General features: G+C 40.5%; 1 protein-coding gene across 5 annotated transcripts in view; it reads right to left on the reverse strand.

The window, feature by feature from the left end:
* Positions 1-16,394, reverse strand: part of LOC106525812 (receptor tyrosine-protein kinase erbB-4) — a 513,565-nt gene that overhangs the window by 65,662 nt on the left and 431,509 nt on the right. For all 5 annotated transcript variants that reach the window (XM_014020153.1, XM_014020151.1, XM_014020152.1 and 2 more), the window contains 2 exons: positions 6,591-6,713; positions 3,163-3,261 (listed from right to left, as the gene is read on the reverse strand). In XM_014020153.1, the coding sequence (XP_013875607.1) occupies positions 3,163-3,261; positions 6,591-6,713 (222 nt within the window). The remainder of the gene's footprint in view (positions 1-3,162; positions 3,262-6,590; positions 6,714-16,394) is intronic.

Consider the following 16,394-nt stretch of genomic DNA (forward strand, 5'->3'; position numbering starts at 1 on the left):
GTTCTGGTTCAGCCACTTGCATGTTGTTTTCCATTGGCGTCTCAGTTTGCACCTGTTGTCCTTCAGCCTCAGACGTCAGCTGATCACTCTCCTGTYGTTTGGTTCCAGCCGGAACTTGGTTCAGGAAATACTTCATGTTTGAAGCTAACAGCTCTGATCCATGTCGGTTCAAAGCCGTTTCATCAGACTTGAAGAGATGTTTTCTCTCCCAGAAGAGATCAAAATTATCCAGGAATACAAACTTTTTTAGAACACCGGTAGACAGCAATCATTACAGAAGGACATGTGTTTGTTGTTGTTCCAGCAGCAGCTCGGTCACACGCTAATGTCATTAGTTTATTATCATTACTGAGCTGCAGGACTTCTCCCCCTTTTTTTCACATCATGTCGCCTGCTTGGACCTGTTATTATCTCGCTCTGGAGCACGGAGGAGTGTCACAGGTGAGCTCCTTTCACCTGCTTTTTACAACGCGGTCTCATTTCTGGACTCAATAATTTTGCCGATATTTCAGTTAAAACACATTAGCAAAAATATACCCCCAACTTTATGGATGATTTGATGGATTAAATTTTACGTATTATACACGAATAAATACGGTAGCTTTTCTTAAAGGAATGCCAATCATCTGCCATCTTACACTTATAACAAAGTTCCCATGTTAACCCCCAAGAATACGATGTTGGGGAATGACTCTGCCACATCAAGTTTTATCAAACTATGTTAAATTGACTGAAACATAACTATTTTTGTTCAGTAAGGTTAGCTATGACAGCCACTCAGAGTTAACCAGAGTTGCCTGTAAATAAAGTAGTTGAAGTTCGGGTGCAGCTGGGTCTGCAGCAATGTGCTAAAACATAGTTAATAAATTATGTTATTTTAAAATTATTGACCTTGAATTTAACCAGGTAAATCTCCACTGAGATCACGGATTGCTTCTTTTAAGAGATGGTGACCTGCAGCCTCAGGATTACAAGACAGCAGAAGTCTAGACATCTCTCTACAAGGTGCTCACCCGCCAGTTGAGAGACGTAAAGTCCTTTTGCACTGCAAAGCCTGGCCCGGTCAAGCCTGGCATCAAACCTGTGCTCAGAGTGTTTAGCCCTTATGGACCAGTTCCATCCAGATTCTCTGGAACCCCAGGCCTGTGAGATGAGAGTGACTTTACACTAATTATTTGCAGTGATTGTTTTTTTTTCACACAAGTTCAACTACAACAGTAGCAAGCTACCAAGCAACAAGCTAGCATTAGCTTTCCATTCTCTCTGCCCTCCTACCCTCTTGTTTACTGCTGGATCATCCAGTTCTATCTTCAATACTTTTCTTTGAACTTGGTGTTGCCCATTATTGTTGTGCCACAAATAAAATGAAATATTAATTTAATATTATATTTAATATTTAACAAGCATGCAATGATTCATGCATGTTAAATATTATGATCCCGCCCACATTTAGGCAGTACTCTGTTCAATGCAAACACAACCAGAGCCAGGTAGAGTAAGGCCAGGCCGTCTGGAGCTTGGGAAGGCTGAGTCGAGCTTTACAATGCAAAAACGTTGAAAATGTCTCCATCGTGACCTGGCTCTTCCCTGGGGTCTCCTCCCAGTCAGACATGCCAGGAACACTTCTCTAGGGAGGCGTCCAGGAGGCATCCTTACCAGTTGGCCAAAACTTCTCAATTGGCTCCTCTCGATCTGGAGGTGCAGCTACTTAGAACTGGCTTTTGAATATCTCCCGGATAACCAAAATTCTCACACTTTCTCTAATGCTACATTTACACCAAACACATTTTGAGTATCAGGAGCATCTGGTTTACATGCAAAGTCAATGGTGGACACACATCTAGGGGCTTCTAGAAGCTGAGCAGCGCGTCTGGCGTATTTGGAGCAGCGCGGTTCGAAGCGGTGCACACGTCATGAGCATTTTTTGTGGGTGCGGCACATCCAAAGCATCCAACGCTCGAGTTGGAAAATCTGAACTTTTGCTGCTCGACATATCGCATCAACCAATCAGAGAGACTCTGCTCAGTGACGAACTGGTGACAAGCTGGAAATACCAGAAGCCCGGGAAATCGGATCACACAAACATTGGAAGACAAACTGATAGTCCGATCATTTATGATCATTCCAGTGTCCGTTATTATGATAGAAATAAAAAGGACTTTGCCTGGAGGATGACTAGTGAGTAAGTCGGCATGTTTGGTAAGTTATCAAAACTACGGTTAAAAGTCTCCTCTTATTGTGCATCTAAAGAAGCRYGTCTACRTTCACATCGAATGCATCTGTCCTCACTGGACACCAGCATCAGGATGTGTGCGTTTTGAGATTTTTGGAGGCGCGCAACGCGTTTGGTGTGAATGTAGTATCAGGGAGAGTCCAGTTACCCTTCCTCAGAAAAATAATTTTGACCAGGTGTATCYGCAATCTAGTTCTTTTGGYCACTGCSCAGATTTCATGACCGTAGGTGAATGTAGCAACATAGACTGACTGGGGAACAGACAACAAACCAGCACAGAGTCTGCAATACTGCAGAGGCATTGAGCACTAACCATGATACCACGATGAGATTATATAAAGGGTTATTTTCAAGGTTTCACATTAGAACACCATTTCTTCTCATAATGACACTTTGGTAAAACCTGGAAAATATGCTTTCCTTTAAGGAATATTAAGCATTTAATTATTGCTTTTGTAAAAAAAAAAAAACATCATTTCATTTTACAGGGTTGTAATGTGAAAGGGTTGTCAGGCACTACTATCACTCTGTAAAATCATTTAATAAGAAAAACGGCCATAGTCTTGAAATCTAATGTGAGTTATTGAAGGGAAGTTAGAAAAGTAGGAAGGAAAAAAAAACTGACAGATAAGGTGGCTTCCATTCTTCATATCAGTCCTGGATTTCAATAAAGCCATATCTCAAACTACTGCTGTTCTGTTTTTTAATAGTGCCTTGTTCAATACATGCACTGYTGTACAGTGCACTGATATTCTCTTTATTACCAGCCCCGACTCTGATGGTACTCTCATAAGAATTTACTGCCAAATGCACAATCCCACAAAAAAGACAACCTTGGCCRTCTCTTTGACAGTGCTAAGACTTAACAGCTTCGACATGGAAGGTGTGAATACAAATAGACACAAATCGCCAGCATCATAAATACTCACATCCATGAACTCCACATTGGCTTTCGGGCCGGTGGTCTCGTTGAGGATTTTTATTGCAACGGGGATCTTCACTGTCTCACCTTCTGGGACCCAGATGCCCTGGAAAAATACAAGCAGACGCCGTAAATGCACAGCTTTAGGTCCTAATAAACATGCCCGAACACACACAGCCATGACCCTGATGTTTCTGATTAGTGGTAGTTTGGTTTAATGGCTTCTGCTCCGCAGGGCCAAACTATCTGAACTGGAGTTCATGCTTTTGACTGAAGCTAGACGGTCACAGCTTGTTCATCATGGGAAAAAAAATAAACAAGTTGAACTACCTTCCTTACAATTATTTGACCTAATTTAATTGACGCATGTTAAATAAACAGCATTTAGTTAAAAAGAAAGAAAGACACATCCACATAAAAGAGTGCTTTAAGTGTAAAACATAAGTGCCTGTACTCCCCTTAATGCCATATAAATATGGGACAGAAACATACTTAATATTTTTATATAGACCAATATAGATCTGGAGTTTTATTGCACAGAAATGACAAAGAACAAAGCCAGTTCTAAAWGAAATCCACATGAATTAAATTCATTATGTTTTTTTGTTGTCCAAGTATCTTGGAATGCATAGTACCTTATTATTRAAATAAGCCAGTTAATTGATTATATAGTATTTTTTGTTTTACCTATCCAAGGTTTTTCACTAATTAAACAGACATTTTACATCTAATTTTGGTGCTAGAAAACATTCAAATCTCTTAAACAACAATAAAGCCTGGTCTTATATATTTTAAAAGTCATTTATTTCATTTAAAAGCACAATTTTTACTTTTCTGACCCTTCGAGAGCCGTTGTGGGCAAGCCTTTAATAAACACCTTTTGCACGGCCATATATAAGCTGATGACACAATGCAAAACATACCAAAACAAATAGTTTGTAGTTGATTGTATTTACACAAATTTTCTTTTTCCAATTTTATAGTTTCTGTCTTTTCTATCAGGTTTTACATTGTTTCAAAAAGAGAAAAAAATATGTAATAAAATGACAATAACATAAACTGGACTAAATATTTTAGTTTTATAATAAATTTTTCTGCATTCAATAGCAAAGGTTTATTCTAATAATTTATTGAATAAAAAAAACTAATTTATATACCTGCCAGTAGGTCAGCATAGTTTGTAAAAGTTTTATAACCTCTCCCTAATGCATTCAGTGCACAACACTGCTGATTCTATAGGCTAAACCAGCAATAAAGGAAATGACAAGTAAGTTCATATGATGGCCATTTCACAAAGAGTGTACTTGTCTGTACTTGTGTGCTTGCATACTTGTAAAATATCATCTGGAGTCCAACTACAGTTCCAGTTCAAAGTAAGATGTGTACTTGTTTCCAATCTTTTAATCCCAGCTAGCTTGGCCAGACATACAATAATCATTGTATACGTATGATAATTTTACCTTCTGTACAATCAATAATACAGAAAATCCCATAATGTATAATTATTTGACAGCTTCAATGCATGATTAACACAGCACACAACTGTCTGACTTGACATATATATGAGAGATGTGGCGGATTGCGTAACACTATTGTCAGTTTGGTGACTTTGTCTCTATAGTTATCTTGTTTTCAAACCCCTATAAGCTTTGAATTTTGGTACAGCTTCATCACCACAACAGGCCAGAGCAACACTGTCAATGCTGCAGACAAGGCCATGATCTCTTGATCCGTTTCCCACTTCTTCCTTCCATCACTCAAGAACAAGACTCCTAGAGACTTCCTTAGCTTGAGGCAGGAAATCACCCCTCAGCAGGGAGCATTCCCACCTTTGTCTGGTCAGAGAAGACTCAATACGTCTCAGAACTTTATATGCTGTCAGTTTCTGAAATGTTTGACTACTTTTAAATCCACTCAGTTTTTTTTTTGGCTGAAAAGCACAGCTGGTAAAGGAGCTGACAGTCCAGGATTGCAGTTAAGGTGACCGGACAGTTTGTCTTCATTTATCCCTCAGAGCACAGCCTTACTTCAGATACTTGGTTTGTGTGTTTTTCTACAACATAATGTTTGTAGCTGTTATTTGGTGTAAATCTACATTTGGTCTGATGCAAGAAAATATTTTCTATTAAATTCATAAAGTAACAAATTTTCTTTACATTTTATTTTCTATTTATTTTTTGTTAAGCAACTTTTGAATCAAAATAATGAACTAAAATTGGTTTGAGTATCACAATGCAAGACCATTTGTTTCCATATTAACAAATGTGCTTATCCAAACSCATACTTACCAAGAACTCAAGATTTGTGCATTTGGTACAGAAAAATTACTGATATTTTTTGTTTTATCCGACGCAGCCGCCAATCAGGGCTTTCACTTTGTATGCCAAGGCAAAACCTTTTGGTTGTTTCTGTTTAAACTGGAGCTGGTTTTCGAGCTACTGCCAGTTAGACAACAATTGTCTCAGTTTATTTTTCCTCACAGGGTAAAACTTAAAAAATCTCTTAAAAGGGCAATATTATGTGTTTCTCAGGCATATATTTAAATACAATACCATAATAAAGTATCTATGTCACCTTTAGCTGTTAATAAAATGCTGCTTTTATGTTTAAACAGAAAGTAAACTTATCTTCGCATCACTTCCTGTTCTAAATGCTTTGAAATTGGCCTCTGTGTCTTTAAGAACCACCTTCCGCTTCTGTCTCGCCCATTTCAGTGCGGAAGGGGGGTTGGGGGGGGGGGCTATGATGCAGTTTACTTGGCAACTGAAAATACATTTCCTCAAAGGTATTTTGAAACTGAAAAGGGTTTCAATGAGTGAGAAGTAGTGTTAAGAACTCAGCAGACAGTTTTAGTTTCACTTTCAGTTTCACCAGTTGTTTGCTTTGTTGCTGCTGAGAGCCTGCAGGAGTCATGGGCGGGGTGTGTGGGGTGGGGAGTGGGGAAGTGTGCTCCGTGATGAGGAAGCTCGGCTTGGAGACACAGCCTGGAGGCAGAGATGGTCCCAAAAGGCGGTTCTAGTCCCAACCTGTCGTTTTTGCTCCCCTTCCTGCTGCCTCAGGACACTTTAGGACTTTTCAAACATGCATGAATGAGTCCAAGTAAGACTTTGGGCATGTTTTTGATGAGAGGATAACATTACAACACGATATAAAACTCAAAAAAGATGATTTTACATGATATAGCCCCTTTAATATGAGCTCACATTCAAGCTGAAAACTTCACAATCACTATTTTGTTCCTTGGACGGCCGATGTGCTCTGGTTGTGGTGCATCAATGCCAGAGTTTGGGTTTTTATTTGTTTCGTCATTACCTTTTGGCAGCTTACAACATGAATAATGACTATCTTTTGTTAAAAAGAAGCCTCACTTTTGATTATTGGGGACAGTCACAGACACACAAACTGTCTCTTCTAAACACAGGTATTAAAACAGACCTTGTAGACGGTTCCAAAAGCTCCTGAACCCAGAATCTTGACCCTCTTCAGCTCAGTCTCCTTCAGGATGCGCAGCTGAGCCTGGTTTGGTGCCGTTCCACTGGGAGTCAGGGGCTCAACCAGCTGAGAAAACACAGATTTAGACACATCAATCTGTTTCCCACKAAACAACCTTCTGAGACATCTAATTATTAAATTAAAAAGAACATTTCTGGCAGAAACGGTGCTTAAACTGCACTATCACAAAAGTGGGGTCTTTTCAATACACACACACGCTTTTCTGTAYGACCAGATAATTTCACGGGCGGAGAATGTGAAGTTGTTCTTCAAACTGGCAGTCTGATTTTAGGCTGCTATCACAGCCAACAAAGACTAGCAGCTCACCAGCTGTGCACATACAAAACAATTCCAATTCAAGGCTTTCAAAAGGCCTCCTCCACGCTGCTTCCCTGCCTGTAACAACCGACAGAGGCATCACAGCAGCTGGCCCGATTGCACCGCCTCACCACTAGCTGCTCAACAAAGCCTCGGCTAGCAAACAGGAAAAAAGCTGAAGCCAGGCACTTGTAAGAAACCCACCAGTGCAGCATATAGTGAACATCTCAGGTCAAATATGCACACACACACACACACGCCAAAAGTCAATGTCTCTGATCAATACATGTCTTAATGAGCAATCAGCCTATCGAGTCTCTCGTTCGCCGCGGTTTATCAGCGGTATAATCACCCGGCTCGACCGTGGCCATCAAACATTCTAATGAGACCATATATCAGTCGGTCAGCCGTACGAGCCCTCACTCAATGTGATGTAAAACCATCAGCACAATAGGACTGGCGATAGCRGGTTCCAGGCAGGTCCGCAGGATGAATGACATTGCCGGCAGCGTGGCAATGACATGTCGTTTAATGGCTATCGTTATGGCCCGGGCCCCGGAGGCGCAGTGCAAGCCTGCCGAGGTGTCGCTGCTGGAAGTTGAGTTAGCGGACCGAGGAGCAGAGGAGAAATAAACAGATTCTGTCAGAAAGAAGGAGAGAAAAAAGGAGATGACGACATATTTCAAGGGGTTTTGGTGCCACTGGGACACGCTGGAAGATGGCTCACGTGGCTGACACTCAAATTAGTTTTGTCTTAGCTGTTGGATAAATGGAAGATGTTTGTGTTTTTAAGGGCTGTAAGTGTTTTTCTTTTGGCTACTTCCTTCTGCTGAGGTCACCACAAAGAGTGACCTTACATTAAAGACCGGGCAACGGTCCTCCCTGAGGCAACCTGGGCTCAACTTCAGGAATACAAGACTGCGGTACTAATAACTGAGCTATCACACATTCAATGGAATATTGATATTATTATCAAGACTAGTAATAGTATCGGTCTTGAGTATTTTCTTGGTCCTTTTTACAAATATACAAACTGTTCAGTCCTGTTCAGATGGTAGCTGAAATCTATGGCTTTTTTGCAAACTAGGATTGGGTAAAATTGTTGGGCAATTATTTGTCACAAACTGTCACCAATTTATTAGTGATGTTCCTAGGGTTGGGTATAATCATATCATTTGTAATTAATCGTCAGAAAAACATTAATCGATTATCTTTTGGCACTTGACGATTAATACGATTAATGCCACCAGGCAGAGTCCGCTCGGTGCTCCTCTCTGCTTCAAATATGATGAACATTAAAAAAATTCTGCAATTTATTTATCTATCAACACAATTCAAAATTTGATGTGTAGCTTGAAGTCTGTAATTTTGACACAATTTGAAACAGATTTTTAGGACTACAGGGGATTAATCGTCAAATTAATCATTATCGGCTAAATACCCCAATTAATCGTGATTCATTTTTTTGCCAATATTGCCCAACCCTATGTTCCATATTGCCAATTTTCTTTCCGATACTGAAAACTCAGGCTGGCATTGGCAACACTGATCTGATACTGATACTTTGTGCAAACACACATAATGTTCCCGTTGGATCTCTAAAAGTGTCRTTTATTTATTCATTCATTTAATAGTTTTTCTAACCGTATTATAGTTGTTTAGCGTAATCAAAAAAAAAAGTATGCTAAACAAATGTAATAATTTTTGAATAGTGAATAAAAGARAAAAAAACATGCTAAAGGTTGATGTTTCTTCACATATTTTGTAGCATTGTTTAGCATTTGGCATTGTAACCCCTCATCTAGAATGTAATTATAGTCAGACAAAGTCGATTTTATGTTAAAATGACCTGCCTTACTTGTAACTTCTACAGACTGAGTGACTGACTGAACACATGCCACTGCGTTTATGCATCACCCAAGCAGAACAAAAAGTAGTTCCTTCCAACAGCATATGATTTAGACAAGATTTCAGTAGTTAAGCTTTTTTCCACTGTTTTCCTGCTAATGATAAAATTATCTGAAATGACTAAAGTATCAAAGTATCGACATTTTGATTTCAGTATCGATTCGAGACCATAAAGATCTGGTATCAGTGGTATCCATATTTCAGTATCAATCCGCACATCTCTACAGTTTATTTTTGAGACTTTGCAATTAGTGTAGTGTGATATTTTTGTGTGCATCATAATCATTATCAAGCATAATGGCAGAAGGTGGGGAAGAACAGCTAATGCTAACATTACAAACTTTTTAATCCCCTGAAACACAAACCGAAATATGAGGAAAATACAGAGAATGCAGGCAACGTCAGTTATAGGAAACTCTCCTTTAGTGAATCAGGGAAACAAATCTACACAGCCAAGAATCCACGATGCAATCAGTCAATCTGTCCCTTACAAGYGACAAAATAAGCTCTGGAATATGAGGAATACGAGGTGGGCTGTGCCATATTGTGTTACTAAACATATACTGCCACTCCACATTGGGGAAAAGGTGGGTTTCAATTCACAGCTTCTTATTTGAACCTGTTAAAATGAAGACGTTGGTTTGACCAATGATTTGTTAGTAGAAATTTCGAACACAGGATAACTGTTTTAGAGTGAAAAACAAGCAAGTGCAATTGTCATCTATTAATCATCATTTTGTTATCAGCTAAATACAAATTGTGATTAATTTTTAGCCAATATTGCCCAACCCTAATGCAAACACAACTAAAAGGCTAACTAGCTSTTAGCTCCTCAGCCTGGTCAGATTTGACCCTATCACCAAACTGAGACTAATCAAAATGTCTGATAATTGTTCACAACCTTTTTCACAGAACTCCACTCCAAAAGACAGAAACCACTCCGGTAAGCTGCATTGTTCCAACGCTGGTATTCAGAACATTAAAACTGCATCTGAACCTGTGTGCTTGTGCATGAATTGCCCAAATGAGAGGCAAATGAGTGCAGCTGTAGGTGGAGAGAGTGATGGAGATGATGGCAGAGACAGAGCCGTAATAAGAGCAGATGGTGACAGGCTGTAGCTGTTATTGTTTCATTAGAACAAGGCTGGACCGGACTGAGAGGAGAGGCAGTGGAGAGCTCTGTTAAACACAATTCAGACTCAAGGCCAGTCAAACTCTCTCGAGGTCACACACACACACTCACTCACACACACAGATGCACACAGAGTCACCACGCCACTTTATTTACCAACTAATAATGCACAGTGTCTCTGCCAAATGAGCTTCAGTGGTGGCGCGGCGGACAGGATGCGGATGCTTCATTGGACAAATAAGAGCAAGATTTGAGCCTCGAGCTAGAATACATTCCCAGAATTACTGGGTATTGAATAAGTAAACAGTGTCTTCAAACAGAAAGTCGCTTCGAAAACCCTGGGGTGTGCGTGTAAACGTTCACATTAGCCGATCGGAACGCTGGGCCTGTAAATGAAACACAGTGAGGCGAAACTGCATCACCGTGCAGCACCTTTCCATCCAAAAGCAGCAACGGGGAATGAATTTAAGGTTGATCCTTTGCATCATTTACATTATAAAATTATATTAGCTGCAAAAAAATACACTGGTGGACAAATGTTATGCAACAATGACCATCGAACTACACATTTATTCATCCAATGCTCATTTAAACTGGCTTGAACGAGTGAAAAATAGAAGTACTTGATATAGGGATTAAAATGTCTAACGAAAACATGAACTTAAACTAGATACCGCATAGCGGTAACATAATGACCCCCACATGCACAAATGCACCAGAACTCAGAAGTTTTTATTTCTAATAAATGTCATGCTACTATGTGCATCCCAATATTGTAGTGGTTTGGATGGGGGTCTTTTTTTGGGGTGGGGTGGGGTTGACCTGATGGATAGCCCCTCATCAGAGCTAAACAACCAAAGAAATCTGAAGCTCCTATGTTTAATAGTTTTTGAGCAATAACCATTTTTGTATGCCCAGATACCACTTTTTCAGACAAACTGGGGCCCGGGGGAGGGGGGCATTGTTTGACCTGATGGATAGAGCTTCATCAGAGCTAAATGACCAAAAACTCTGACGCTATCACGTTTAATTAGCCTGATTTAAACCAGACCCTGTCCTTCACTTTGCTTCGTACAAGGGTCTGGACTTGATGCATAGAGGATCGTTTCTTGCAGGAGGCGTGGCCTCTGCTGAAGCATGTGTGTGTTGTCGCTGTGAAGGAGGCTAAGCTAAGAAGCTAACCAGAAATCGCGTGTGCTGTAAACAACCCTACTGAGAGGAGAAAAGTACCGAGCCAAACGAGACGACTGTAAATGAGAGCTGCTGCTTTGTCWGACAAGTTTATTTTAATTTGAAGCCTTATCAACACAGACTGGCTTCATTCACTTCCTCCACTGCTGTATGCTAAAATAACTAGCAGACACTGCGCAGAAAAACGACGTCATTCAAAACTCCGCCTTCTGTTCTCTGATTGGTCCAGGTAAAATAAACTACAAGCGGACACTGCACAGAAAATTGACGTTCTCTTCTCTGATTGGCCCGGCTAAAAATCTGCCAGTGAAATCCATCTCAATGGGAGAAGTCCCAGACGGAGCAGAGAAGGGAAACTAGAATTGAGCGGAGCTGCGTAGGAAGGCAAGGGCCAGGCTAAAGTTTTATGGTTTCTGAGTTATAAACTTTTTTGCATGACCAGACACCCCTTTTTCAGATAAATTGGGGGGTCCGGGTGGTGGGGGGGGCACTGGTTGGTGGGCCTGATGGATAGAGCTTCATCAGAGCTAAACAACAAAAGAAATCTGAAGCTCCTATGTTGAACATTTTCTGAGTTATAAGCATTTTTTCTTGTCCAGACACCCCCTCTTTGAAAGGAGTCCCCTCCTCAAACATGGGGTCTATCATAAAACCGTTGGCTGGCGAAGTATAGGTCAGACTCATCTACAGTCCTGCCAAATTTCATGTTGATCGGTGCAGCTGTTTTTGTGATACAGTTGACCAAAAATCACTGAAAAAAAAAAACAGTACAAAAACAGTATGACTCCCGCTTACACTTCGCGTGCGGGAGTCATTAAGACGTGCACCATCTTTAGAGATTACTATCATAAAGGGTCTTATTATGCTAAGAACACCGTCTCTACAGTGAGACATGGTGGAGGCAGCATCGTGCTGTGGGAATGGCCTTCATCTGCAGCAACAAGCAAACTGCTCAGACCGCGACAGAGAAATTCTGGAGGGAAATCTTTGAGTCTTGTAAAAAAAATGTGTTTGAGATGATGATTCATCTACCAGCAGGATCATGTTAGCCCCACTGCTGACACAACAATTATATAGCTTAAAACGACTCAAATTTAGTAAGCTTGGCTGGGTACTTACTGTATTCTGGAGGAACTTGAAAGAAAACAAAGTTCTAAAGCATTCAGACACACTGAGTGAAAGAAGAAAACATGCTTGTGTTTTGATGTATGTATACCCCTCCACCCTGCCCCCCAAAAAGTTGTTGCCAATACAAAAGTTTGTTTGGAAAAGACTTCATAATTTAAGACAATATAAAAGCTAGAGTTTGACAACAATTGTCAGTTTAACAATTATTACAAAACTGCTCTTTTTTGTAAAACAAACAAATAAAAAAAGAAGTTCTGACATGTAAAGTCCAACTTTCTGTGACCTGTTTTAATGCTTATTGATGGTTTTACTATGAAGCCTATCATATCTGCAGAGCTCCTAACTTGGCTGGGTTTCTTTAACGTGTTTCCGAAAAAATCCTTTTGATCTTCATAAAATGTTAGATGTTCTTTTAGACAAACTTTAGTAATATTGTCCAAAAGTCATTGTACAATATTTCCAAACAAGCCACACATTTTACTATAATTTTCTTTCTTCAATTATTCTAAAGCTGCTCAATGAAATACAGAACAAATATCTGAATAGAATAGTTACTAACGTTTTTGAGATTTTTAGCTGAAAAATCTGAAGTTGTCAAAGCTGAAAGAAACAGAAAAGAGGATAAAATGACTTTCTGTACACCAGCTAAAGGGAGCAAAACAAAGGCTAAAAACTAAAAGCGGCAAAGGAGAGGCTAGGAAAAAAAGCAACAATGTAGCTAACAGTTAAAACCAGTGGAATAGCTAAAATAAGCAAAACAGTTGCTAAAATCAACAAAATTATAAATAAAAGAAAAAATATAGATGTTGCCTGTAAACCTAGCAAAACAGATACTACAATGAGCAAAACTGTAGCTAAAAGTTAAAAAAGAGAATAGTAGCTAAAAGATGATCACATCAAAGCTGTAGCTAAAACAGTAGCTGAACACTGCAGGACAGCAGCTAAAAGGTAAGAGCAGCAGAGTATGACAAATATGGAAAAAGAGATAGAAGAATAATAGGACTGAGCAAAACTGTAGCAAACAGATGCTAAAACTAAAGCCAGTAGCTATTATTAGCAAAATTATAGCTCAAAGCTAAACGGTAAAAAAGTAGTAACCAGAAGCTAAAAGAAGCTGAATGGTACCTAAAAGTGACTAAATGAACACTGCAAGTAAAATAAACAAAACTGTAGCTAACTGGTAAATGGACTGTACTTAAATAGCATCTTTCTATCCAACAAGGATATTCAAAGCATTTTACAATAAAATGTGTCCTCATTTACCCATTCATACACACACATTCATACACACACATTCATACACACATTCACACACACATTTACACACACATTCAGCACTCCATGTCTCTGTATAAAGCTAATACAGGTGAACCAATCTTTGGAGACTAATCAGTGCTTTAAACCATATTCATACACTGATGGGACACATCAGAGGCTGTGGGTTCAGTGTCTTGCTCAGAGACACTTCAACATGTGACTGAATAGCGGTGGAATTGAACCACCAACTCTCTCATGGGAGGACAACTCCCCTAACCACTCAGCTACAGCTGCCTAAAAGCTAAAAGAAGCAAAACAGTTGTTAAAACCTAGAAGTGGCAGAATGGTGGCTAAAAGTATCTTAAGTAATATACTATTATTTTTAGGCTTTGCATTTAATTTCAGCTGTCTTCATCTGAAAACATTTAAAATTCCACAGTGTGTTTGGGGTCTGTGTTTGATTGAATTTACTGTCATTTTGACACAAATTCAGCTTGTTATTTGTTCTGCATTTGTTTTTAGCCATTCTGCAGTGAGGTGTTCAACGGGTGCCATTCAGTCGTCCCCGCACAAAACCCTTTTTGTAAGTCAGCAGCAGAGCTGTCCCTGGTGCTGAAAGGCTCATCTCTCTGCACAACAGCAGCTAAAGAGGAAGGAGCTCAAGGAAATAAAGCAATTGTGAGCACATTAGTCCTGCTTCATTGTAGCTTGTGGCGAAGGGGGGGGGGGGGTCAAAGTTCAAAGCTTGCAGCGGTAAGGCGACTCTGCTGTTTGTACTTTCCCTCCGTGTGAAAAGCAATTTGTTTTGAGGGGAGCTTTGCCTTTACAAAGGCACGACAACACGAGAAGGACTTTGTTGTGTTTTATTCTTTCCAAGGTGAGACTGAGGGAGAAAAAAAGAGATGTTAAAAACCCCCCGAAGAATCCCCCATAAGGGAGGAAAAGAAGACAACAAAAAAAGGAACAAGAATATTAATCCGAAACGAAACATTAAAGAGAAGAAGCAGCAGTGTGTTTTGCGAGTCAACGCGGCAGCCTTCACACGTGTCCTTGATATGGAAATAACAGCTCAGATCCCGTTTTGACAGTGTGTACTGCAGCCATCTTTTCTGCCCCTAGTGTGACACGAGAGGTGAGCGCTCTCTTTTTTTCAAACGGATAAGAAGACAGCGAGGGGTGGAGGGGTGTCCCTGAGCCTGCGCTGTCCCACTATCCCTCACCCAGACGAGCTTGATCTCCGTTTGCAGACAGAGCCAGCTCTATTATATGTTTGAATAGTGAATCCGCGCGCGCAGGTCGTCTGGAGCCCGTTGTGTGGTTTCATCAGCCTGAAAAAAAGCCTCTGGAAAGACAGACTCGAAAAAGAGTGCTTTTTTTCTGTAGTCTGAACAGGAGTAGGTGTTTTCAGACTGGAAGGTTTTGAGATTATCTCCTTGGTTTTTGGTGCAAAACCCTTTTAATTTACCTTGAGAGAGACCTTCTCCCGTAAGCTGCGCTGCTTTAGTTTTAAGCAAACCCTTAAAACCTGTGACAGGTGCTGAGCCAAACCACATCAGGAGTTTGGGAGTTTTCTTTTTCCTTTTTTTTAAATTATGCATGTCTGCCATCGTCCATTGATCTGGCCTTGAAAGAACTTTGTTTCCTAAAAGCATTCGACGGCAGAGGAGACTTTATATTCAGAGGGGAAAGTCAAAGTTTGGGCTGGCACGCATGCGTTTCAGCTGATTAACTTTTGTATTGCCACAAGGAGGTAGGGCGGCAAGAGGAAAGTTTGACGTCAGATCCGTGGCTGCTTTGCTGCATCTGACACGGGGTACACTTGAATCTCAAGACTATCAAGGCGTTTCAGAGTGAATTGGGCTGTCCAGTGTGGGAAAGCTTGGATTCAGTCGCAGGTCATGGGTCGTCCAATAGGATGATGACCCAAAACAAACATAAAAACACACAAGAATGACTAAGAACACAGGAACAAGGTTAGAACATCCTCTGCTGGGCATGTTTTTTTTTTTTTGGTGATGGAGATTATGTTTAGCTCCCGTTTGATGTCCTGGTTGATAGTGGTGACCAAGAAGAAGAATGACTCCACTGTGGTGATTGGGGAGTCTTTCAGGGTGATGGGGGTGGGGGTGGGGGTGGAACGGTGTGCTTCATGTGGTCTAACTGTACAACAACAGCTACAGCCTGTAAGCAGACTCATCTTCATCAGAGATTAGCCTGATGAGGATGATGWTGTCGTTGAACCGCAGGAGCTAGACAGACTGATGAATGGAGGTGCAGCTACTGGTATACAGAGAGAAGAACAGTGGAGAAAAGACTGAATCTTTGGGGGTGGGGGATCCAATGCTGATTATCTGAGGGTTAGTTTCCCTAGCTGCACATGCTGTTTCTAGTCTGACAGGAAATCTGCGGTCCATTACTTTGTCTTATTTGCAACACAAAAATAACAATGGACTACATCAGGCTCATAGGAAACTTAGACCATCCAGCAGTAGAACACTAATGATAGGAGGGCAAACAATCCAAGTTCAGTTAATCTCATCTGTGTGACATAAACTCCATGACCAGCACACCAATAAATGGGCAATAGTAGCTCAAGTCAAATCGAGCAGCCAAATAGAACCACAGTTCTTACGGTTCCAGAAATAAGGCTGGCACTGGGCCATAAGGACCAATGCAAACATGCAGAACCTGGGTTCAAACCCAGGTCGGGTCGAGCCCAACCATTCAGCAACAGTTTCCACCCACAAGCCATCAGAGCTCTCAATACACATCTGAACTGAAACACACAGACACACACACACACACACACACAC

This window comes from Austrofundulus limnaeus, unplaced genomic scaffold, assembly GCF_001266775.1.
Source record: "Austrofundulus limnaeus strain Quisiro unplaced genomic scaffold, Austrofundulus_limnaeus-1.0 Scaffold242, whole genome shotgun sequence".
NCBI lineage: Eukaryota > Metazoa > Chordata > Actinopteri > Cyprinodontiformes > Rivulidae > Austrofundulus > Austrofundulus limnaeus.